Raw genomic sequence first — 26585 nt, forward strand, 5'->3', positions numbered from 1 at the left:
AATGTTGAGTCAATTGGAAACCTCTAAAAGGGTGTACTAATTTTTTTTTTCTGGCAGTATATTTCAATACAAATATTCAAATCAGTTTGTTGCTTTTCTGGAAATGCATTATGATGGCAAACACAAAGTAAGGCGCATGGATTTGTTATTTTGTTAATCTGAACTACTATCTGTTTACATTATAATCTGTCAATGCCACTTGCTGTCAGCAAATTCAGACAAAACTAAAATCACTATTTGGCACTTCATATGAGAGGTAATATAATTCATGTCCTGAATCAATTAATTAAATAATGCATGCTCACTGAACAAACTGCTAGAGAGTTATTCAAGGATAAACTGAGTCATTGTACTTGGTATAACCATAGATAGTGATAAGAAACAAATTATTTGAAGATTGTGCAAAACCACATGTTTTTCTGTAGCCATATGAGGGAAAAAAATGAAAAAAGCATAATGTAAAATTTGTTAGGGTTTAAAAGTTGATCAACTACTCACTCAACAACAAGTATTCTGAAAAAAAAAATTCTGGGTAGTCACGACCACTAATAATTACAAAAATATGAAAAATGTTGCACAATGATAGGCTGAGTCTGAAACTTGATATTGAATATGACTGCAGCATTCTGTACCAAGCTGTTTGGCATGGAAGAAAGATAATGGCAGTAAGTCACATATGTAGAGAAAAAAAAAAGTTAATTTGTTCAGAGTCCTCAAACACAAGAGAGTAACTTATGCCATAATTAAGAATTGAGACTTCCATTAATTTGTCATTTAGTACAGAGAACAAATTTACAAAGAAGATAACAGAAACATCTGATGTATTCATAACACCATAACACAAATAAAATTATAAAAATAAGAAACTTTAAAACAATTACAGTTAACTATTTGTACATATTAACAAATAACAAACAAAAACATCAGCTTTATTGTAAAATTAAAAACACAACAAAGATGACTTCCTTTTTTTTTTTTTTTAAAAAAAAAAAAAGCTATTGTCTGCAGTGTTTAGGAAAAACATACTGGTAAAACTAAATCTATTCAGAACAAAACAAAACAAAATACAAATAATAATAATAATAATAATAATAATAATAATAATAATAGCAACAATATCCCTTAAATGCTACAAATGTGATTCAACTCAGTTACCGCAACTAATGATATTCAAGTAATGGTGTGAGTCAAGGAACAGCATCTGTCCTTAAACAAACTCACCACTATCAGACGGGCAGTTGTTGACTGGTGGTGGACCAGTTTTGGTAGTGTTCTCCGTTCTTTCCTGAGTCTTTTGTGGTAGAGTACCATCAACAGGTGCACCATCAGCTGCTCCATCCACAGGGACCCCAGAGAAAGAACCTGACGAGTCAGTTGAAACAAACGCATGTGCCAGCGATGGCCGTGGGCTTCGATCAGGACCCATAAGAGTCAGTTCAGCACTCACCATCTTTACTGCCATTGCTGGCACACAAGTTGAAGGGCTGCGCTGCTGTCGTGCAGTAGGTGCCGTTTCCTCTTGATCCTGAAAGTGAACACACACGTCATTTGTGAGGTGCAGTCATGTAGTATGAGCACATAAACAGCTATTGAAAACTGATACAGGTTCATGTAAGGAAAGACAACATAGTTACTTAATTATCTTGGTCCTGAAAATGTGAAGCCATGTGGCCACCAGAGGTACAATGAGCAACATAATCGTGTAACTGCAGCTGACACAGATAGTGGCAGTATACATTGCTGGTTTATATGGTCAGCGACCGAAAGTAAGGTGGGATGAGCCCTTAATCATAACCAAAAATATTGTTTTATTCCGTACCATCCTTTATCTAAAACTTGTATACACAATACAGTTACAATCAATACTAAATTTGTGGACATCACCATGTGGTTTAATCCAAACTACACATATGTTATCATGACTTAATTTACACAAACAATGATAATGAATACACAGTAAGACATTAATGTTGTCTAAAGCTACATGGACTTGTGGAGAAGCATGCACATCTGTTTCTGTGGATATACCATTATGTATTCATCTGTGACTCAACACCTCCTCTATTTGGTGAGTAGCAATCTAAACTTTCCATATTGTTGAAGTACCATCATACATGTAAAATAAGTTGATATGTGTTTAATGCACAAGGTGAAGCTCATAGATTTAGTATTATTAGAGACTATACTGTATATACAATTTTTTGGGTTATAAATGTAGTATTATGGGTGATTATCCTATATAAACAAGTTTTTGATAAAAGATACTGCATAACAAAGAAGTCTTAACAGTTTTGGTCATGATTAAGGACCCATGCTGCTACACTCCTGGTAATTGACATTTTCGATAGCAACTTAGAGAAGTATTTCTACTCCACACAGAAAACCAGACACCCATCTAGCTCAAGTTTACATCTCACACTGCCTTGTGTGTTTACAACATTATAGAACAGTTTGTAGAGTTTTAGGATTAGAGTCCTGTTTCACTTGCTAAATCAATCCCTGAGTGACTGCACATGAATTGAAAATAAGTGTAATTAACAGTTTATGATGTCTGCCAATTATTCTTCAGTAGCTATTTAAAAATGATAAGATTAGACTGTGTTGCCTTGTTTTTGTATATTTCCATGTCAACTGAAATCTGTTTAAAACTATTACCATCACTGCTGTGAAGTCAAACCATCACATTATAGACAAAAAGTTATTGACTACATCAAGTGTAGGTCTTAATAACCAAATGAGTAATAAATTGTGTGTTGGCTTCAGTCTTTGGTTCTTTGGCTGACATTTGTTCAAAGACTTTTGAGAAAGCCAGCCACTCATACTGGCAAAAGTCAGAAAAATCTTCAAATGTATGTCACCTGAAGAGCCAAAGACAAAAAACCAATGGACAGTTTGTTAACAAGTGGCCATGAAAGCCTTAAAAATTTTGTATTTGTACAGTACCTCTGCATAATTCTTCATACTTTAGAGATGTGATACTTACAGTGTCATGTAAAATTTTTATATTGAATCTGACAATATATTACACACAAGAAAGAAAGATATGAAGGACAACAAAGTATGTAGTACTATATATTTATTAAAAATGTACATGATTTATCCAAGTGGACATTCAAAATGCTACACTAGAAAAGATGACAGATTATTGTAGCAAAACCTCAGTCACATAACTGTGTAAGCTATATTTGCAATCTTCTTCAGGGAGAGGGTTTTGAGAGGCACACATGATATTGCTAATATTGAGCCAGCATTAAGCTTTGAAAAGTCTAATGTAGTCTATGAATTGACATCAATAAAATAAGATAGATTTCTATTCTGCAAATAGAAGAGGTACTGAGCAGCAGACAGGCACATTTAGAATATTCAGGAAATCTAAGTTATTTGTGTAGTAGCAAGTTGTGTGACAGTCGCCATGTGTGTGGGAGTTGTGTATGTTTGATTTGTGTGTGTGTGTGTGTGTGTGTGTGTGTGTGTGTGTGTGTTTGCCTGTCTGCCACTCAGTGCCTCCTCAGTGTTGTGAGTAGCAGTCTATCCTATTTCATCATTATTATTCCATCCTAGATTTTCCATGGTTTATGGTCTGAAAACTGGATACATATAAAGGAGATTTCTTGCATATGTCTGAGGCTACAGTTTGCTGAATTTTAGATTTTATAGCTCTACAATCACAAAAGACAAATTGAACTAATACTTTTTCAGTGGCTGCAAGAAAACCAATTACTGTGAATTCATCATGAATTTTTGTAGTGTCCTTTTTGAATGTAATGTACTTAATACTTGAAAAGCAGCTAAAGGCAGCTCACAACACTGGCAAACACAAACACAGCAGCAGTTTCCTCTTTAAACAGATGAACAGTCCAGATTCAAAACATGTCTTCCATTGATAACAGCAAGGGAGGCAGCAATTATAGTGGTTAGTTAACATAGCTCTGTCAACACTGGCCAGTTCAGATCAGAGGAATATCAAAATTGACAAGTCACGTGTTAATCTCTGGCTCCATACCAATGTCTGGTGGAGATAAAATGCAATGAAATACCAGTAGCTGAGATACATATAAAATGCCTTGTCCATTAAGCAATGGTTAGTAAGAAATTTAAGTTATTTGTGTAGTAGCAAGTTGCAATATTAGGCTGAGACTAATTAAACATGTTATTGTATACATTGTTTGCCTGTGGTCGTGGGAAAATGACTACAGGCATTTCCCCCGGGTTCAAGACATTTAGTGAGCAACTGATCAATAATATCAAAGGTTTAACTGCGACACTAGAGAATACTAAAACTGAGTTAAAAATGAAATAAAACCAAAAAACATCATACTAAATCAGCATATATCTGGGTCACTTAGGAACTATAGAATATTGTCTTGCAGTTACAAATGAAACTATTCACCTTGCTAGATGAAATGAATCTGGAAATATCGAAACACTGCAACTTACTTCAAAAGTGAGTAAATGTGCAATTTAAAGTGGTGAACAAGGGCTTTAAACAACTACAAGATTTTAATGAGCAGGAATTTAAAACAACAGACAAACAAATCTCAGATGTTCAAGTAAGAAGTTTGAGAGTGTTGGAATAAACCAACATTTGGATGTATCTGCCCTGTCAAACTCTTCATGGAGTATCATATCTCCTATTTTATCTTCATCTACATACTCTTCCATTTCTATAAGTATGTCCTTAAGAATATTGCCCTTGTATAGACCCTCTATATACTCCTTCCATCTTTCTGCTTTCCCTTCTTTGCTTAGAACTGGGTTTCCATCTGAGCTCTTGATGTTCATGCAAGTGGTTCTCTTTTCTACATAGGTCTCTTTAATTTTCCTGTAAGCAGTATCTATCTTACCCCTAGTGATATTCACCTCTACATCCTTAGATTTGTCCTCTAGCCATCCCCGCTTAGCCATTTTGCACTTCCTGTCGATCTCATTTTAGAGACGTTTGTATTCTTTTTTGCCTGCTTCATTTAATGCATTTTTATATTTTCTCCTTTCATCAATTAAATTCAATATCTCTTCTGTTAGTCAAGGATTTCTATTAGCCCTCATCTTTTTACCTACTTGATCCTGTGCTGCCTTCACTACTTCATCCCTCAGAGCTACCCATTCTTCTTCCACTGTATTTCCTTCCCCCATTCCTGTCAATTGTTCCCTTATGCCTTTACAAATGTCTGCTTGTGTCTGTGTATGTGCGGATAGATATGTGTGTGTGTGCGAGTGTATACCTGTCCTTTTTTCCCCCTACGGTAAGTCTTTCCGCTCCCGGGATTGGAATGACTCCTTACCTTCTCCCTTAAAACCCACATCCTTTCGTCTTTCCCTCTCCTTCCCTCTTTCCTGATGAGGCAACAGTTTGTTGCGAAAGCTGGAATTTTGTGTGTATGTTTGTGTTTGTTTGTGTGTCTATCGACCTGCCAGCACTTTCGTTCGGTAAGTCACATCATCTGTGTTTTTAGATATATTTTTCCCACGTGGAATGTTTCCCATGCATATCTTGGCAGAATCTCTCACATAAATTTTATGCATGAAATTCTGGGCTGGTGTGTAATGTAACAGACAGTGAGTCACCAATAATAATACACAACATGTGTTTTTAGTACACTTCTATATACGTTGGAAATTTCACTAAGTAGAAATAATATATATGATTGTGTTCTAATTTTCATCCAACATCAGTAATTGCATAATGTTATAAAGAGTTATAATCAGATTTCAAGGAATGTAATTCAATACAAATTTATTAAATAATGAAATCATTTGTTCACAAGTTAAAGAAGTTTTAATAAGTAGTCTTTAATGTGGGTTGAAAACAGTGTATTTTGTATAAAATTATGTAAGTTTAGAATTGGAGTTACCACTATCGTAGGCCAATAAAATATTAATTTATTTTTAATGAAAAATTACATATTGCAATGTCAACTGTTAAAAATACTCATCCTACAAAATTCAGCATTGAAAAATATTGTATTTCATGAAAAATATGTCTATGCTTCCTACCAAGCTTACTGCCACACATAAATAATTTTGTACATGTATTTTTCCATTCTAAATTACATGATATATTTATTATAACAATACTGTAAGTACGAATTGTTACTTTTCAATATAAGGCCTGTGGAGTTGGGCCAAATCAATTAGTTGTTATAGAGAATTGTTATTGAATTGTTAATGTGAATCACTGAGCAGTGTGAGTCAGTTGTAATTAATTGGAATGAATAAATGATGAAAATAATCAGTATATCCCTGTTGGAATTTTTATTTAAATAACTTAACATACAAGAATTGCGTAAGAATTCAGTATAATTAAAAAAGCTATGAAACAGTGTTCAGAGAACAAACATGAACAACAATGAACAACACTCTTGGATTATTCAAGGCAAGTATTCACGATAAAAGGAGCATTTCTGCCCTAAAATGTCTATGATTTGCAAAACTCCTCTTTTAGTTGTTGAGAAAAATATAGTCTATAATTAGAACTTTGAGCTAAATTTTTATGCCTTGAATGAGAGCAGGAACATTACAATCCTGATGGCTGGAAGTAAAAGGATTGAATATTGAATCCAGCATGGAGGAAATAACATTGCTAATTCAAGGAGACATTCGTCAATCATTGACACCTATCTCTATATGGTGGACCAAAATGAAAGAATGAAGTTGGAGCAACAAGCCAGTAAGTTTCCATTGTGGATACTGTGAGCATGTCTTGTGCAACTCTAAAGAGAGTAAAAGAGTGTTGACAACTATTATGTCACAAGACACCAAAGAACAGAACACCTCTGCACATGTCAAGCTACTGCAGGTAACTACAGTTGACCTGTGGGATGAAGCCTATCATCATACTCCTGGTTGAGATTTCTCTCCAATGTGACAGTCATTCTCCATCAGCACACAAGAGATTCCAGATACTCATCCAGCTGCTGAAATTAGCAGTACTAAATGAGAGGACCATCTATGAAGGTGAGATCGCCATAGATGATAATATTTCATGGATGATGGATGCCAGGGTGTCAGGAAATCAAATTGACATCATGATCAACAACTAAACTGTTCAGGAACTACTCAATTTTGGGACAACATTTTCTGTAATCTGACTCTTATCAACAAGTGAAGAAGGTTACATTTCAAGATCACTGGCCCTTGCGCTGAAAGTTGCACATGTAAAATATGTTCAGTTAACAGCACCTAGGTCAGAATCATTCCCATCTAAATTTACAGATGTTTTGTACACATGCACTGTGGCTACAAGAGGTCTGCACTAAACAAACAGCACAGTCACATCCCAGTCCAAAGTATCAACCAAAATACCCTACCCATCCAGATGTCATCTTAATGATATGTTCACTCCAATTTCAATAGGCCACAGCATCATGACTGTTTTATATTATATGTTTGATCAACATGTCCATTATGGCAATCACTTTGAAAATCTTACAACATATGAGGTCACATTTTCCTCTGCCTAAAGACCCCCCTGGAAATGAATATTGCTTCAGTTTTGGGTCAGTATGTTCCAGGCACCATGTAACCTGCCTGTTTCTCTCAACATAGTAAATAAAGCAATTAATTTTCATGCAGATACAGGAGCAGCCACTGTTTGAATGAGTGAGCATATACTATCAGTTACAAGCCCAGCCACTGGCTCCTACATCTTTTGGTTTAGTTTCATTCAAACCAAAATATTACCATTACCAGGCAATTTTACAAGTACATGCGATACAAAAAGGTATCATGTGCAATAAATATTATAGTTATTACCTTAACAAATGCTGCTAATATTTTGTGTGAACACCTTTACATCTCTCAGCTTCAAACTACAGGATGAAATTAATCCAATTTCATCTTTTATTCCCTTTAAGGAAATAAGACAATGTTATGAATGTATCACTTTTATTTGCACAAGGGCTAGAGTGTGCATCATAGTTCTAAGCCCACATTACATTTAAACCAACTATGACCCATAAATTTTTCTTGACCCAACCCATGCCATTCACAGTTAGAAGCAGCCTTAAGAAAGAATTAGATAGATTATTGTAAGTAAGAATAATCAAACTAGTGGTGGCCATCAGCTGAGCAACACCCATTCTTGAGGTCATGAAACCAAACAATTCTTAATGTACTTGTGGAGATTCTAAAAGCATAATTGACACACAAGCTACAATAGATATTGACTCCATTCTTTACATCAATGACCTACTTTCTAAATTACCTGGTGGAAAGTGTTCATCAAAAATTGATCTTGCAGAATCATATCCCCAATTCCTCCTAGATGAGTTTTCTAAGTAAATTGCCATTTTGAACACACTCATTTGCTTATATAAATATAACAGATTGCCTATTGGGATACCAAGTGCACCCACCATACAACGAACTTGTAAACATTTTTCAGTAGATTAAACAAGGCAGGCCCAAAATGTAATCTCAATACATGTAGTTCTTCCAAGAACAAACAGAACAGACCATGGTATATTCTTAGTTATAAAAGAACATTGGCAAAACTAGCAGCATTTAAAAGCCTTACACACATTACCAACAGCCACTGATGGAATTGTAGGCTTTCCTGGGCAACAAACTATTATGTCAAATAAATTCTGAATGCATCTTAGATAATGCACCTGCTTAATAGGCTTAGACACTACATACGTATGGTCTTCAAAGATCAATTTTGTATTCCTTAAACTGAAAAAAAGTTGAGACTGGCCACACATTCAGCAACTTATAAGCAGTGAACATTCAGTTCTTTGGCATATGCATCAGAGCACAGAACAGGTACCATCGTAGCAATAAAAATTCAGATGGAAGTGAGCAATCAATTGCGTATGCATCCAACACATCGAATCAGGCTCAATTAAATACGTTATAAATCAAAGAAGAGGCAGATATCCAATATCTGTGGAGTGAAATTCCATACAATTACTGGTTAAACATTGCTAGTGGCAAATTCTGGGCCTCACAACAGTGGGTCAAAGCAAGCAGCACAGCACCCACAGTGCTGAGAACTTTTACTCGGTGCACATAACAATCAGAGTTTTTACAAGTCGATTTAAAAAATGTTAATGCAAATGAACTCTCCTGGTTATCAATAAGTCCTGAACATCACTTAACCAACAGGATATAGTCTGCATACAACTAGACAAGTATCATATATAGTTTCCCAAAAATGACACAAACCATTGCAAGACTCACAGAGCATGATCCTCTAACCAGATGAGTCATAATAAAAATAAAAAAGGTTAAATAAGAAACAGAATCAGAATTACATTGTCTCATAACATACAAGTAAAATCACTGCTTTAGCCTACAGGAAATTCATCAGTTTATAACTAAAATAAATTATACACGGAATATAACATTTATTATGATATAACTCCAAAATCTGAATTAAATTTTCTATTGCCACTCAAATAATCATATCATCATTAAAAAATTACCCAACAGAGTGATATACAATTTTCTTTTTATCACTTCAGTATAAACTTTTCAAAAAATTATGTCTTTTACCCTATTGCATATTTTCATTCCCATGTATTGTGGTATCTGCATGAAAAGATGAAATCTATGTATAAGAAACATAAAACTTTCTTTGTTCCTAGCTACATATGTGTGCCAGAAGTTATTAAAAAGAAAAGAGAATTATTTCATGTATGTAAAATGTGGGAACACCTTGTAGATTTAGGTCTCTGGAAAAAGAGTCCTAATGACATAGCATTATTAGCTTTACTTTCACATAGATATGCTTGATAAATGGTAAATGGGATCCTGGTGATAAAATCTCAAGCAGAACATCACATGTTGGTCATTCCCCAGTCCCTCCTCTAAATGTTCTGTTACGCTTGTATGAAAGGCACTAGCTCATTATGATGTTTAGAGGCCAGGCTTATCTAATGACAGAAAAAGTAATACACATTTGTCCAGCATGTACAGAAACACATGAACACCAAATTCAGTGTTTACCACATAAAATATGTCCTTGAACTTGGCAATGAATCAATATTGGCTATCCAGGATGCTTTCTAACATCAATGAACTAAGTTGTCAATGTGTAATCAAACTACCCCTATGTAATGGACATCAATTCACATACATCTACAGAAGACTGTCAGAAAATTCTTTTTCTTCTAGTAGGATTACTAAGTAACATTTGCAAGATAATGGTCCTCAATTTATTTCACGTAACTTCTGCAAACAAAATGCAATAGCTCATCTTACAATGGCCCCATTATAAATATTATCTCCAGAGTACACTCTCGCTCATTTTCTGTGCACAAACAGGAGCACAACAGCCAGTGGAAACAGTCCATCCTCAGACATGCCCACCACCAGTGATTACTAGGCACAGTCTTCCATTTTAGTAGCAGTGTAGTGTAAAGTACTGCCACTTGAAATGCTGCCTTATAGCAACCCTCACATTGCACAGGCTTTTATTCATTTGTTTCAGTTAGAACAGTTCAGAATAGGCTGTACTACCAGGGAGACAGCTCCTTCCATTCCTGCAACAGGTACACCATGTGTTTGTGAATTTGTTTTATGAGTTTCACAAAGGAATGACTTATTTCCAGTTATCTGTGTGGTTGCTGTCTGTAAAGCGTATCTCCACTGTCTTTAGTATGGATAGGAACTGTGACTGCTCTGTTCCGATGTGAACTGAGTTGGTGACCCTTCGTTCACAGCTCCATGAGGTGTTGGTTTTGGTCATGCAGCTTCAGGCTGCTGACAATGAGCATCACTGTGGGGGGATGGACATGGGGATCCAAAGAGTGTCCAAGCACTTTCCTCACATCCCCTGATCAGTCTTCTACTGTGGCTGCCCTGGGTACTGCCTTGCACTGAGGTTGAGCCCACAGTCATGGTTGAGTTGGAGGTTGCTGCTAGGTGTGGCAGGCCATTAAAGCCTCTCCAGGGGGCCAAACTGAGGGCCTCCCCAGTTCAGGGGATGAACAAATTTCAGGTGCTATCTGTGGCTGATGTAGACCCTGAGCCAGATGCAGCCACTCCCTGTGTTCCAGAGCGAGCCTCTAGTCTCATTGGCCCTCAAGGTCTGGAAGGTATTACTGATAATCAGGAGCTTCAATATTAGGTGCATAATGGGACTCCTTAGCGATCTGGCTGCCAAGAACGGGAAGGAATCCAGTCTGTTATCCAGTCTGCACTGGGGTGCATACTGGGAGGAGACATTCCAGATATGGAACAAGTGCTTCCCAATGCCATGAAGAGCACAGGGTACAGCGGAATGCAGCTGGTGGCTCATGTCAGCACTAATAATGAGTATCACTTTGGATCAGAAGAGAATCTCTCCCCTTTGAGGTGTCGAGCTGAAATGGTAAGGACTGTCAGTCACACTTGTGAGATAAAGGTGGGGCTCACCATCAGTAGTATCATCAATAGAACTGACTGTGGTCCTTTGGTGCAGAGCCTAAGGGGATCAGACGGTAGTAGGGACTGTGTGGAGGGGACTCCATGTTCCCCCCTCCCCATTAGAGGGTCTCGGGAAACTACAGAAAGGGCACATCAGTCTAAAAGGATGCAGGATGAGCAATTGTACTGTAGCTGTAAATTATCATAGCAGATCTCCAAGCACTAATAGAAAGCACTGAAGCTCAAATCGTTATACATACAGAAAGCTCGTTAAAGCTGGAAATAAGATCAACTGAAATTTTTACAAATGACCTAACAGTGTTAGAAAGGACAGATTAAATACAGTTGATGGAGGAGTGTTTATTGCTGTCAGCAGCACAAGGTGTACAACTTTGTTTCCGCCATTTGCCAATAGGTGGTGACAACGGTAAGTAGCGGTCGAAAGAAACAGATCGCAGACATCAGGCAGTTAGCTTGGAGCTCGGTCAACATAACCTCATTCGAACATTAATCAATTTATGTCTGCATCATAAAGTTATTCTTGACTGAAAATGTCAGTTTACGAGCCTAATTCTCATCCTTTGTGGGAGGTTTTACTGTTTTGTTTCAATACGAAGAAAACAGCGGCTGGGTCTCATGAAATGCTCTCAAGTACGTATGGTTAGGATGCTGTTAGTGAAAGAGCGTGTCATGAGTGGTTTCAACGCTTCAAGAATGGTGATTTTAATGTCGTAGATTGGAATAGTGGTGGAAGAGAGAATGTTTTCGAAGATGCCGAATTGGAGACATTGCTGAGTGGAGGCTCACATCAAACTCAAGAAGAATTGGCACAATTAATGGGAGTGACACAGTAAGCCATTTCAAAATGTCTCAAGGCAATGGACACAATTCAGAAAGAAGGAACTTGCGTCCCGTGGGAGCTGAAACCAAGAGACGTTGAACGGTGTTTGTGAACAGTTGTTCCAGAGGCAAAAACGGAAAGGATTTCTGCATCGCATTGTGACTGGGGACGAAAAATGGGTTCATTATGATAACCCTAAACAAAAAATCATGAGGATATCCCGGCCATGCTTCCACATCGATGACCAAACCGAATATTCACGGCTCCAAGATCATGCTCTGCATTTGGTGGGACCAACTCGGTGTTGCGTACTGTGAGGTGTTAAAACCAAGTGAGACAATAACAGGTACTCATTATCGAATGCAATTAATGTGTTTGAGCAGAGCATTAAAAGACAAATGGCCGCAATACAGTGAGAGGCATGATAAAGTGATTTTGCAGTACGACAACGCTCGACCCCATGTTGCACAAGAGGTCAAAACGTACTTGGAAACATTAAAATGGGAAGTCCTACTTCACCTACCGTATTCTCCAGACATTGCTCCCTCTGACTATCTCACCTGCTTAGATCAATGGCGCATGGCCTGGCTAATCAACACTTCTGATCTCATGAAGAAGTCACAAATTGGATCGCTTTAAAAGATGAACAATTTTTTTGACGCGGGATTCGCAAAATGCCTGAAAGATGTAAGAAAGTAGTGGCCAGTAATGGAAAATACTTTGAATGATACATGTGTAACCAATTTGTTTCATTAAAGCCCCAAATGTTGGGGAAAAACAGCTGAAGCAAAGTTGTACACCTTGTAGCTTAAGAAGTATTAAAATTGAAGTAAATCGTTCCTGTGAGGTAAGTACAGGTAGAGGTTATACTAGACAACTGGAATAAAACTCAGATGATTTCACTCTCATACAATTATAGCTGGTGTGACTTCAATCTACCCTTGATATGTTTGTGAAAATACGTGTTTTAAGACAGTGCTAAGCATAGAATATTGTCCAAAATTGTTCTGAATGTGTTCACAGAAAATTATTTTGAAGAATTAGTTCAGGAGCCCATTTAAAGTGTAAATGGTTGCAACAACATATCTGACCTCTTAGCAACAAATAATGCTGAGCAAATAGGGAACATCAAGATAGATACAGGAATTAGTGACCACAAGATTACTGTTGCGAGACTGAATATTGTAACATCTGAATCCACCAAACATAAACACAAAGTATGTCTTTTTAAAAAAGCAGATAAAAATTCGCTTGGTGCCTTCCTAAGAGACAATCTTGACCCCTTCCAATTTGACTATCTAAGTGTAGCCCAGATTAAATTCAAAGAAATGGTACTGAGGGCAACTCAGTGGTGTATACCAAATAAATTAATAAGAGATGGTACGGATCCCCCTTGGTACACAAAACAGGTCAGAACACTGTTGCAGAAGCAACAAAGAAAGAATGCCAAATTTACAAGAATGCGGAACCCAAAAGATTGGCAAAATCTTACAGAAACTTGAAATTTAGTGCAAACTTCAATTTGAGATGTTTTTCAGAGTTTTCACACTAAAACAATTCTGGTTGCAAGTAAAGTACATTAGTGGAAAGACACAATCAATATATACACTGTGCAATAACAATGGTGATGTTACTGATGACAGAGCCATTAAAGCAGAGTAACTAATCACGATTTTCTGAAATTCCTTCACCACAGGAAAAGGAAAGTAAATATTCCAGAAACTGAATTAAGAACAACGGCCAACATGAGTAAGTCAGAAGTAGATATCCGCAGTGTAGCAAAGCAGCTGAAACCACATAATAAAGGCAAGACCTCCCATCCAGGTTGAATAGTGGTCACATTCCTTTCAGATACAATAGCGCCATACTTAGCAATTGTATACAACCATTCGCTCATTGAAAGATATGCACTTGAAGACTGGGAAGTTGCACAAGTCACACCAAAGCCTAAGAAATTAAATAGTAGTAATATACTGAATTGTAGATCCATTTCACTCATGTTGACTTGCACTGGGATTTTGGGGCATATACTGTGTTCAAATTGTATGAATTACCTTGATGAAAATGATTCATTAACAAATAGCCAACATGGGTTCAGAAAATGTTGTTCTTGTGAACACAACTAGCTCTTTATCCTCACAAAGTAATGACCGCTTTCAACGGAGGATATCACATTGATTTCACATTTTTAGATTTCCAGAAGGCTTTTGACACCATTCCTCACAAGCAACTTCTAATTAAAATATGTACCTATGGAGTATAATCTCTGTTGTTGCCGGGCTCATCATTTCCTGTCAGAAAGAACACACAGTTCATAGTAATTGATGGACAGTCATCGAGTAAAACTAAATTAACATCTGGTGTTCCCCAAGGAAGTGTGACAGACACTCTGCTCTTCATAATCTATTTAAACAATTTAGGAGACAATCTGAGCAACATTCTTAGATTGTTTTCAGATGATGTCATTTACCATCTTGTAAAGTCATCATATGATCAAAACCAATTGCAAAATGATTCAGACAAGATATCTATATGGTGCAAACTGTGGTAATTTACTGCAATTAATGAAAAAAGTGAAGCCATCCACATGAATGGTACAAGGAATCTGCTAAACTTCAGTTGCACAATAAAATCATACAAATCTATAAATAGTGATATGAATATAATAGAGGGGAACATTCTATGTGGAAAAATATATCTAAAAACAAAGATTCTGTAACTTACCAAACGAAAGCGTTGGTACGTTGATAGAGACAATAACAATCACAAACACACACACAAATTTCAAGCTTTCGCAACCCACAGTTGCTTCATCAGGAAAGAGGGAAGGAAAGGGAAAGATGAAAGGATGTGGGTTTTAAGGGAGAGGGTAAGGAGTTATTCCAATCCCGGGAGCAGAAAGACTTACCCTGGGGGGAAAAAGGGAAAAAGGGACAGGTATACACTCGCGCGCACACACACACACACACACACACACACACACACACACACACATATCCATCCGCACATATACAGACACAAGCAGACATCAATCTATAACTAGGGATTACAATCATGAATAACTTAGAATGACCACACAAATAATGTTATGAGGAAAGCAAATCGAATTCTGTGATTTATTGGCAGAACACTTAGAAAATGCAATAGGTCTACTACAACAACTGCTTACACTATGCTTGCCCAGCCTCGTCAAGAGTATTTCTGTGCTGTGTGTGACCTGCATCAGACAGGATTGATGGAGGACATTGAAAAAGTTCAAATTTTGTATTATGATGAAATAGGGGAGAGTGTGCCATATATATGATAGGTGAATTGGGTTGACAATCATTAAAACAAAGGTGTTTTTTGTTGCAGCAGAATTTTATCATGAAATTACAATCACCAACTTTCTCCTCAGAGTGTGAAAATATGTTGTGGATGCTGTCCTACATAGGGAGAAATGATCATCGTAGTAAAATAAGAGAAATATGAGTTTGCATGGAAAGATTTAAGCGTTTGTTTTTCTGATGCGCTGTTCGAGAGTTGAATGGCAGAGAAATAATTTGACGGTGATTCGATGAACCCTCTGCCAGGTACTTAATTGCGACCTACTGAGTAATGATGTATAATTAGGTGTGGACTGCTGGCACTCTGTCATCTGTACTACAATCCCCAATTCTTTATTGGCACAGCAATGTGGGCCAGGACTACAGTGGAGATCCCAAATTGACTGCAGCTATAGCCCAGGCACCTCACTGTAACTAAATGTGACACCAGAGAAGGCAGTGTACAGTGCCATTATAAACCAGTTGTGTCCCTCCAGCCAAAATAAAAAAACTGTAAGATACCCAAGTCTCCATCCTGCTGACACCACAGCAATCAAGCTCATCAGTTAGACTGCCTACATGAACTGAAGATGACAACAAAGAGAAGCTACTGGATGCTGAACATAACCAGGACACTTCAGGCCTTGTGTGTGCTTTATTGCTGGATAGAAAAATCATTGAGAAAAGACAAAAATGAAAATCATTTAGTTGACAGCACTTCCAGCCCATCAATGTCCAACAAACGATGCCCCTCGCTTTATATTGCTCATCAAAGACAGAGTGCAGATGGGACTCAATCATTTGGTGGTATTAGTATCATGCTATACTCACTGGATTATCAGTTGGTCTAGTTACAATTGACGACACTTCACCAGGAGTCTGTTTATACCCTCAAGAATCTAACTGATTTTGCTGTTGCTGACTGTTCACAAAACTATACAATTGCTAATTGGTGTTGCTCACTTTGTCCGTGACTATAACTCAAAGCATTACTATCAAAGCTTCTCTCTCTCTCTCTCTCTCTCTCTCTCTCTCCATCTGAACAGTCCTTGGAAGGCCCAATGGTACTGACTGGCCGCTGTGTCATCCTCAGCCCCACAGGCATCGCTGGATGCAGATATCGAGGGACATGTAATCAGCACACCGCTCTCCCGGCCGTATGTCAGTTTCCGAGACTGGAGCTGCTACTTCTCAATCAAGCAGCGCCTCTGTTTGCCTCACAAGGGCTGATTGCACCCCACTTGCCAACAATGCTCGGCAGACTGGATGGTAACCCATCCAAGTGCTAGCCTAGCCCAACAGCACTTAACTTCGGTGATCTGATGGCAACCGGTATTACCACTGTGGCAAGGCCGTTGGCATCAGAGCTTCTGGCAGTCAATAATTAATGTATTTGTGTCTTGTAAAAATTTTTCAATCATGATCAATAAATTACACTTAATCTTTTCATGAAGAATCAAACAATAATAAGAAGATATAATTTCAGCTGTTGAACATAAATTATTTCATCAAACAATGGAAAATCCAGGATGGAATGTAACAATATGACAAGGATAGTTGCTACTCACCATATAGTGGAGATGCTGGGACACAGAAAGGCACAACAAAAAGACTGTCAGAAAGTTAGCTTCCTTTGTTGAAATCAGACAACACACACACACACACTCATACAATATACAATGTATGAGACTATGGCCATGTGTGTGTGTGTGTGTGTGTGTGTGTGTGTGTGTGTGTGTGTGTGTGTGTGTTGTCTGTTTTTGACAAAGGCCTTGTTAGCCAACTATCCAACAGTTTTTTTTTTTTTTTTTCTCTTTTCACCTTTCTGTGACTCAGCATCTCCGCTATATGATAAATTTTTTCATGGCATTCAGAGTCTCTACAACTGCTTCTTGACTGGCCCATCAGGGTCTGCGCTCTCTTCCTGTATGTAAGCTGAAGTATGTTTTTAGGATTTTTGCTAATGAGAGCCCAGAGGCTCCTATCTATGTGATCAATGTAATATGATTATTTTATTTTTATTGTTTTATTTTGTTGGCTTCTAAGTACATCAACATAGTCACTTCAAAACTTACAGAGCTGCCTTTCCACAAATTGCTAAATAACTTAAAACTCAAATTTCATTAACATTAAGAATGTCTTAAATAAGTCAGACAACATAACATCTGAGATGCTGAAAACAGATTTGGACACCACTGTAGAGTTATTGTACATCCTCTTAGAGAAGATAGGAGAGAGGAGAAACTGCCAACAGATTGGAAACACGGTATTATCGTGAAAATACCCAAAAAAGGAGATGTTACTAACTGCAACAACTGGCGGGACATTACCCTATTGTCAGTATCGAGTAAGGTACTTTCAAGGACCATTTTAAACTGCATTAAGAATTCTGTGGAAGCACAATGAGGAGAGAGCAGACAGGTTTTAGACACCACTGAAGCTGCGTGGACCTTATCAATACTCTCAGAATTATTCTGGAACAAAGTGTGGAGTGGCAACACATCCTCTACTTTACTTTCATTGACTTTGAAAAGGGTTTCGACTGTCAATCGAAGTGTCATGTGGGTTACACTTGCAAAATGTGGCAGTCCAATGAAGATTATTAACATCATCAAGGAAATGTATACAGACTATGAATGCCAAGTACGACATACTGGAGAACTAACAGAGCCTTTCCAAGTTAATTTGGGAGTACGACAAGGGTGTATTCTTTCACCAACACTATTTCTTTTGGTGTTGGACCATGTCATGAAGAGAGTGATGGGGAGACAGAAGAATGGTGTGCAATGGGGGTGTGGGATAGGCTAGAAAATCTAGATTTCGCAGACGACATCTGCTTAATGGCACAACGATATCGAGACATCAAAGAAATGTTTGCAAAACCAAAGAAATATGGATACATTTGACCATCATAACTAGGCTGGCCATTGATGGAGAGGATGTGTAGAACAGGTTCAATCTTTCCTCTATCTCGAAAGTATAGTCACGACTACAGGAGGTGCTGAGGAGGACATCCGTAGTCGCATGTGCAAAGCAAATGGTGTGTTTGTACAACTGTACCCTGTTTGGAGAAATAGGAACACCTCAAAGAAGACCAAACTCCAGCTATTCAGTAGCAATGTGAAGGCTGTTCTGTTGTATGGTTGCGAAACTTGGAAGGTGACTAACCACACCAAAAACCAGCTCCAAGCTTTTATCAACTGCTGTCTCCGGCATATTTTAAATGTGAGATGGTCAGATATAATGACAAATGAAGATCTTTTGAGGGAGACAAATCAGCAACCAATCAATACACAAATCAAGGAAAGAAAATGGAACTGGATAGGGCATACATTGAGGAAACCAGATGGAGCTGTTGAAAGGGTGGCATTGGACTGGGACCTTCAAGGAGTTAGAAAACGTGGTCATCCCAAACAGACCTGGGAAAGGACAATTGAGAGAGAAGCTGCAGAGGATGGGAAAACCTGGAGTGAAGTGAAGAGACTTGCTAGAAATCGTACCAGATGGAGGAATTTCATCATGGCTCTATGTTCCAAAGGGAGTGACAGGAACTAAGTCAAGTAAGTCTTAAATAAGTCAGTATCCAACAATTCTCTTCATCTTAGGTTAACAAACTTGTTTCAAAATAATGAAAATAAATGAAACACACACACACACACACACACACACACACACACACACCAATCCAAACTGTTCAATTATATTCTAATGCCAAGAATTTCTTGAGCAGTTTATAAACAGTTATATTCACTTCTGTCAAGAGTATCAAGACCATTTTAAGCACGTTTGTAGGTAGATTTGTCTGGAAAATCTCCCACTCCATGTTCCATTTGGTTCTGACTATGGCTCCAACTAAAGCAATTAGATCCCAGCTGATCATCAATTTCCCACTCCTTGTTCCACTCGGTCCTAACCATGTCTCTGACAATAACAATTAGATCCTACAGCTGAAATCTTTGCTAGTTGACCAGCTTTCTTATTCCTCGCAATCCTAGCATGTTCCTTGGTCCATCAAATGAAGCTTCTGTACCATTTCTTCTTAGTTATGATACAGTAGCAGATATATGGAATGCATAATAGCTGCTTCTTTCATTCTTGTGATTGAAATAATGTAAATTTAACCTTGAGCCTCTGTTTCTTTCTTCCTCTTCCCTTTATTCATATTTTATTTCCTTGCTGTGTTGATACATTTCAAAAATATGTTAAGTACTATATCCTCAATACATGGTCACAGAAACACACTTCTTTACATAAATAAATAATCTATATCTCACCTCAACAATATAGGTGTCATCAGTGAGGATGGCCAACTGCTGTTCTCGCTTTTCCAACTCAGACTGATATTTGATTGGATTTGCTAAAGCCTCTGCAAAGTCCGACATTGTGTCAGGAACATAATCTTTGACAACCACATGTACAAAGAGTGTAGCCAATGGAAGTGGCTGGCCTGACTCATTGCGCAGGGCAATGTGACGGTACCCTGGGCACAGGCCAACAACAGGCAGCACACGGTGTCCTATTAGTCTGCCTGATTCTTCATATGCAGCTATACGTAGACTCGCCAATTCTGGGAGAACAACCTGTACAAAAGGAACATCTAATGTTAATGTTCCCACACTGTCTGAAAAGTCAAATTATCATAGCTATACAATATTTACTGTGAGTTTTACTTCTGCTCAATCATGGATATTTTATTTGGCAATATCTTAGTTTCCTGTACTTTTACATTAGGTGGCTGCCACAATAACATTTACCTTTACAAAAAACAGAGACTTATTACGAAGTCATGCACAGTTTTTGTTTCTGATTAATATACACTGGGCAAAATGCATTGCTGGAAAATTCCTACATGCCATTCAATCTCAATATTTTGTACAATGCAGAATTTCATTATTTAGAGAGCACACTATTTGCTGGTAGATTACCAAAGTATGCTAACTCATGTCTGTTACAGTATCATTAAGATTCTTAGTGGAGGTTTCTAAGAGCACAAAACATGTCTGGTGGGGGACTCCATTTAAGAATCAGTCATTGTATGTTGCTACATTGCTATGAGTAGTAGCAGTAGTAGCTTTCCTCATCCGTAGATATCTTTTTACGGGCATATAGGACATGTCAAAGTAATTACAAGTTTAGACTAATTTAAGATAAGCTAATTCATATACGCATACATTTGTAGACTTCAATCATTAGATTTACTCCTGGTATACAATACTTTTTTTTACAAATAACTTATTAAATAGTGTAATGCCACACTGTTAACTTATATCTCGCTATCAGTCACTGCATAACTATACACGCATTGTTTCATAACACTTCACTCACCACACACACAATGGTGATCTCTGGGCCATTTTCTTTATCGCAGCTTCCCATTTGCTATCCTGAAAAACTAAGTCAACATTCCTCTATAATGAGTGAGATGTTGAGCTTAGAAAAAAGAAGAGGTGTTGCACATCTTGGGGGAAAGTTTTTCTAGAGAAGGAAAAAACGTTGTGTGAAGGTGTTACGTGGAATGTTTTATAATCAATATTATTATTTATTTGTATAACATTTTTTTTTTACCAAACCCCTACTCTGTTTTATCCAAGTAATCCTTCAGTGTATAAAATGTATTGCATAACAGGTACCTTTTAGCTGCATTTTTAAATAAGTGTATTTTTGCAATTTCTTTAATCTCTTTTGGTAATTTATTGTACAGTTTTATTCCTTAGTAGAAAATGCTGTTTTGAGTTTTATGTTTATTTTTTCTTGGTAAATGTAAAAGATAGTGCAGGCTGCTGAAGATGGGAATGATCATTTCCTGGTCAGAGGCCTTTTAAATGTACAGTGTAAAGGAAGAACAGGGCCTACATGAAAAAGAGTTGTAAGGTACCCTGTGGAGAAACTAAAAGATCAAGCAACAAAGACTGAATATCAGGTGCAACTTAGTAACCACTTTGAAGCACTCAGTGAAAGGGACATGAATCAGGACATTTAAGTAATGTGGGGAAACATCCAAAGATCAGTTAGGGATACAGCAAAGGAAACACTTATGGGAAACACAGTGGGACAGAGGATCTAGTTGGGAAAGAAATGTGCAGATGCCCTGGACAGGAGTAAGGAAGTCAGGAACAAGTGGCTGAAGGGGACAAATCTGGCACAGGGTACAGCACAATTGGAGGAGGTCTGAAAGACTACACAAGCACCTCTGAGAAGAGCAAAGAGGAAATGTATAAGGGATATCATCACTGAAGCAGAAACAGACTTCAGAGGACAAAAGACTAGGGAAATGTTTCTGACGGTGAAGTACCTCTACAAAGGTCACCACGCCAAGCAGAAATTTGTCAAAGATTCCCATAATAAGATCTTAATGAATGATAGTGATACATCTCAGTTAGCACACTTTCGACAGCTGCTAAATTGTGATGAAGCTGAACTGCAGTCGCTTTTTATCTCCTCCAAGGTAGGTGGGGGATAATCAGTATCAGCTGTAATTGTGTAACTAAAGCTGATACTGATTATCCCCCACCTACCTTGGGGAGATAAAAACCAGAATCAGATACCTTAAACAGAATAAAAGTCCAGGTGAAGATGGAATACAGACTGAAATGATACTGGCAGGAGGAGAGAAACTTGTAGAAAGAATACACCAACTGATACAGGCAATATGGACCAAAGAAGAACTACCAGCAAAATGGAAAACAACTCTGATTTGTCCAATACATAAGAAGGGCGACAAACTGAAACGTGGCAACTATCGAGGAATCGCCCTACTTAACATCTGCTATAAGATCCTGTCCAATTGCCTCATATATAGAATTCAGCCGGTGGCAGAATCAGTGATTGGAGAGTACAAGGGAGGTTTCTAGCCAGGGCAGTCACCAGTAGATCATATCATCAATCCCCAGAAGCTCACTGAGAAACTGGGTGAATATGGTAAAGATATGCATATTTTATTCATAGATTTCAAGAAGGCCTATGATTGTATACATCACAAGAGCCCGCTCAGCTGTTTAAGGGAGTTTGGCATGGCAGAGAAACTCATCAATCTGATTAAGATCTGTCTGAGCGAAACATGTGCAAGGGTGAAGATGGGAAATCGCATAACTGTGGAATTTGAAATTGAGACAGGACTCAACTTTGCCCTCGAGAAGATCATACGCAAGACCTCCCAAGAGAACAAAGGGATTGAAATTGAAGGAAACTGACTGGCATACTTAGCCTATGCAGACGACATCTGTTTACTCTCTGGGTCTGAAGAGAGTTAGAGCAAATGATCAGAACACTAAAGGAGGCTGCCAGCAAATTTGAGCTAAACATAAATGAAGCCAAGACAGAGTATCTTGTAATAATGTGTGGCCAAAGTCAAACTGCTGGTCATCTACAATCACTGCAGGTGGGAGACCAGTCCTATAGGAGAGTGCATGAATTTAAATACTTAGGGGCACTTTTCACTGAGTACTTGTCATGTGAAAGAGAGATTAATACCAGGATGCAAGCAGGAAACCAATCTTACCATGACCTAACACAACTGCTTCAGTCCATATATCTCTCCAGACAATTCAAGAGTCAACTATACATAACCCTGATCTAGCCTGTTGTTCTATATGGCTGTGAGACTTAGAGTATCTGGAAACAGGACTTCTATAAACTCCTCATTTTTTAGAGGAAAGTACTTCGGAGTATCTTCAGTCCAGTTCTGGATGCAGACACAGGGGAATGGAGGATCAGACACAACCAAGATCTTGAGGTGCTATACCAGCAGTGCAACGTAGCATGAACTGTCAAAGCCAAATAAATGCAGTTGGCTGGCTAAGTGGCCCGGATGGAAGATCACAGATGGCCTCGGAAGCTCCTGGAGTTCACACCTACAGGAATGAGACCCCCAGGGAGACCCAAGAAGCATTGGAGGGACGGCCTCCATGAAGAATTCAATCAAGCAATGATAGATGTGGATGGATGGCGGATAGCAGATGGACAGAATACAATGGAGGAGGAAACTATGTGGTCCACTGGGCCTGATCACATAGAAGAAAAAATGTATGTCGAGTCCTTACTCTAGTTCCATGGTCATGAACAGAGCTGTTTGTGCAGTAATTACCAACGTTATATTTGATGTGCACAACTGACTGGTAAATGTATTCACACGGAGCAGTTAAAATCACCAGTGTTTTGAACAGATCTTTACAATTAGCTTGAATACTATTTTTGGTTATTATTCTTATGGCTCTTTTCTGGAGTTTGAAAATTTTGTTCATATTTTGTGCATTTGTTCCCCCAAAAAGAATGCCATGGCTAAGAACTGAGTGTACATATGAACAGAATGTAACTAAAAGACACTGCATGTTACATACCGATGATAGGTTCTAAGGGCATAATATGCTGATGACATTCTGTTTGCAAGTACCTTTGTTTGTTCACACCACTTCAACTGAGAATCAATATTCATTCCTAGAAATTTTGCATTTGTTACACAATCTATAGAGGTGCCATATACATTTAATTTAACAATGTCATTTTTCCTCTTCAAACTGAAATTCATGACATTAGTTTTCTTTATGTTCAATGACACTTTATTGCTTACTGACCAGTCGTAAACTTCCTTGAGAGTGTCATTTGCTTTCTTTGCAAGGAGTTCTCTTGTCGTCTCAGTGACTATGATGTTGCTGCCATCAGTGAAAAGAATTTTTCACCATCTACATCTACATCTACATTTATACTCCGCAAGCCATGCAACGGTGTGTGGCAGAGGGCACTTTACGTGCCACTGCATTATCTCCCTTTCCTATTCCAGTCGCCTATGGTTCGCGGGAAGAACGACTGCCGCAAAGCCTCCGTGCGCTCAAAGCCCTCTAATTTTACATTCGTGATCTCCTCGGGAGGTACATGTAGGGGGAAGCAATATATTCGATACCTCATCCAGAAACGCACCCTCTCGAAATCTGGACAGCATGCTACACTGCGACACAGAGAGCCTCTCTTGCAGAGTCTGCCACTTGAGTTTGCTAAACATCTCCGTAACACTATCACGCTTACCAAATAACCCTGTGATGAAAAGTGCCGCTCTTCTTTGGATCTTCTCTATCTACTTTGTCAACCTGACCTGGAACGGATCACACACTGATGAGGAATACTCATGTATAGGTCGAACGAGTGTTTTGTAAGCCACCTCCTAAGGACTCTCCCAATGAATCTCAACCTGGCACCTGCCTTATCAACAATTAATTTTATATGATCACTCCACTTCAAATTGTTCCGTATGCATACTCCCAGATATTTTACAGAAGTAACTGCTACTAGTCTTTGTTCTGCTATCATATAGTCATACAATAAATTCTTTCTATGTATTCGCAATACATTACATTTGTCTATGTTAAGGGTCAGCTACTCCCTGCACCAAGCGCCTATCCACTGCAGATCTTCCTGCATTTTGCTGCAATTTTCTAATGCTGCAACTTCTCTGTATACTACAGCATCATCCGCAAAAAGCCACATGGAACTTCCGACACTATTTACTAGGTCATTTATATATATTGTGAAAAGCAATGGTCCCATAACACTCCCCTGTGGCACGCCAGAGGTTACTTTAATGTCTGTAGACGTCTCTCCATTGAGAACAATATGCTGCGTTCTGTTTGCTAAAAACTCTTCAATCCAGCCACACAGCTGGTCTAATATTCCGTAGGCTCTTACTTTGTATATCAGGCAACAGTGCGGAACTGTATCGAACGCCTTCCGGAAGTCAAGGAAAATGGCATCTACCTGGGAGCCTGTATCTAACATTATCAGGGTCTCATGAACAAATAAAGCGAGTTGGGTCTCACACGATCACTGTTTCCGGAATCCATGTTGATCCCTACAGAGTAGATTCTGGGTTTCCAGAAATGACATGATATTGAGCAAAAAAAAAAAAAAAAAAATGTTCTAAAATTCTACAACAGATTGATGTCAGAGATATAGGCCTATAGTTTTGCCATACCATAAGTAACACTACTGGGAAAGTCATTGATGTATATCAGGAATAGTATTGGTCCTAATATGCTACCTTGCGGAACCCCTATATTAATGTATTATAGTTCTGATAAGTGTTTTACTAAATGCTTTGATCAACTTGAAGTATGCGTTATTTCTACTCTTTGTACCCTATCTGCTAGGTATGATCGAACCAGTCCTTACCTACCCCTCACATTCCTAATGCTTCTAATTTATTTAATATAACCTTGTGGTCGACTGTATCAAAGGCCTTAGACAGATCCAAAAATATGCCTGTGACACACTAATCTTTGTCAAGATGGGAGTGATCATTTCCTGGTCAGAGGCCTTATAAATGTACAGTGTAAAGGAAGAACAGGGCCTTCAACTTTTGAGAATTCTACTATGGCTGACTCCATATTTGTGCCACTTTGGAAACGTAAAATATTGTATTTATTCAGCTAATTCATGAAACTGTCTTTCATAATTGCTTCTATTATTTTAGAGAATGGTGACAGCAGGGAAATGGGCTGATAATTTTCTATGTCTTCTGCATCACATTTCTTACGTAAAGGTACAACTCTTGCCTGTTTTAACTGATCTGGAAATGTCCCTGATGTGAGGGATTCATTTATTATATTTGTTAGGGGGCCTTGTATAGTCTCTACGCATTGTTTCAGTACACACATTGGTACTTCATCTAAGCCTACTTACTTTTTATTTTTTAGTTTTTGAACAGTTTTCTCTGTGGTTGGAAGTTGTTGTTGTTGTTGTTGTTTTGGTCTTCAGTCCTAAGACTGGTTTGATGTAGCTCTCCATGCAACTCTATTCTGTACAAGCTTCTTCATCTCCCAGTACTTACTGCAACCTACATCCTTCTGTATCTGCTTAGTGTATTCATCTCTTGGTCTCCCTCTACAATTTTTACCCTCCACACTGCCCTCCAATCCTAAATTTGTGATCCCTTGATGCCTCAGAACATGTCCTACCAACCGGTCCCTTCTTCTTGTCAAGTTGTGCCACAAACTCCTCTTCTCCATAATTCTATTCAATACCTCCTCATTAGTTATGTGATCTACCTGTCTAATCTTAAGCATTCTTCTGTATCACCACATTTCAAAAGGTTCTATTTTCTT

At 38.1% G+C, this 26585-nt stretch overlaps 1 protein-coding gene across 1 annotated transcript in view; it reads right to left on the reverse strand.

The window, feature by feature from the left end:
* Positions 1-26585, reverse strand: part of LOC124619922 (1-phosphatidylinositol 4,5-bisphosphate phosphodiesterase classes I and II) — a 403835-nt gene that overhangs the window by 48623 nt on the left and 328627 nt on the right. The window contains exons 15-16 of the mRNA XM_047146565.1: positions 19770-20075; positions 1222-1525 (exon numbers count right to left, since the gene is read on the reverse strand). Of these exons, the coding sequence (XP_047002521.1) occupies positions 1222-1525; positions 19770-20075 (610 nt within the window). The remainder of the gene's footprint in view (positions 1-1221; positions 1526-19769; positions 20076-26585) is intronic.

The sequence above is a fragment of the Schistocerca americana genome, chromosome 6 (assembly GCF_021461395.2).
Source record: "Schistocerca americana isolate TAMUIC-IGC-003095 chromosome 6, iqSchAmer2.1, whole genome shotgun sequence".
NCBI lineage: Eukaryota > Metazoa > Arthropoda > Insecta > Orthoptera > Acrididae > Schistocerca > Schistocerca americana.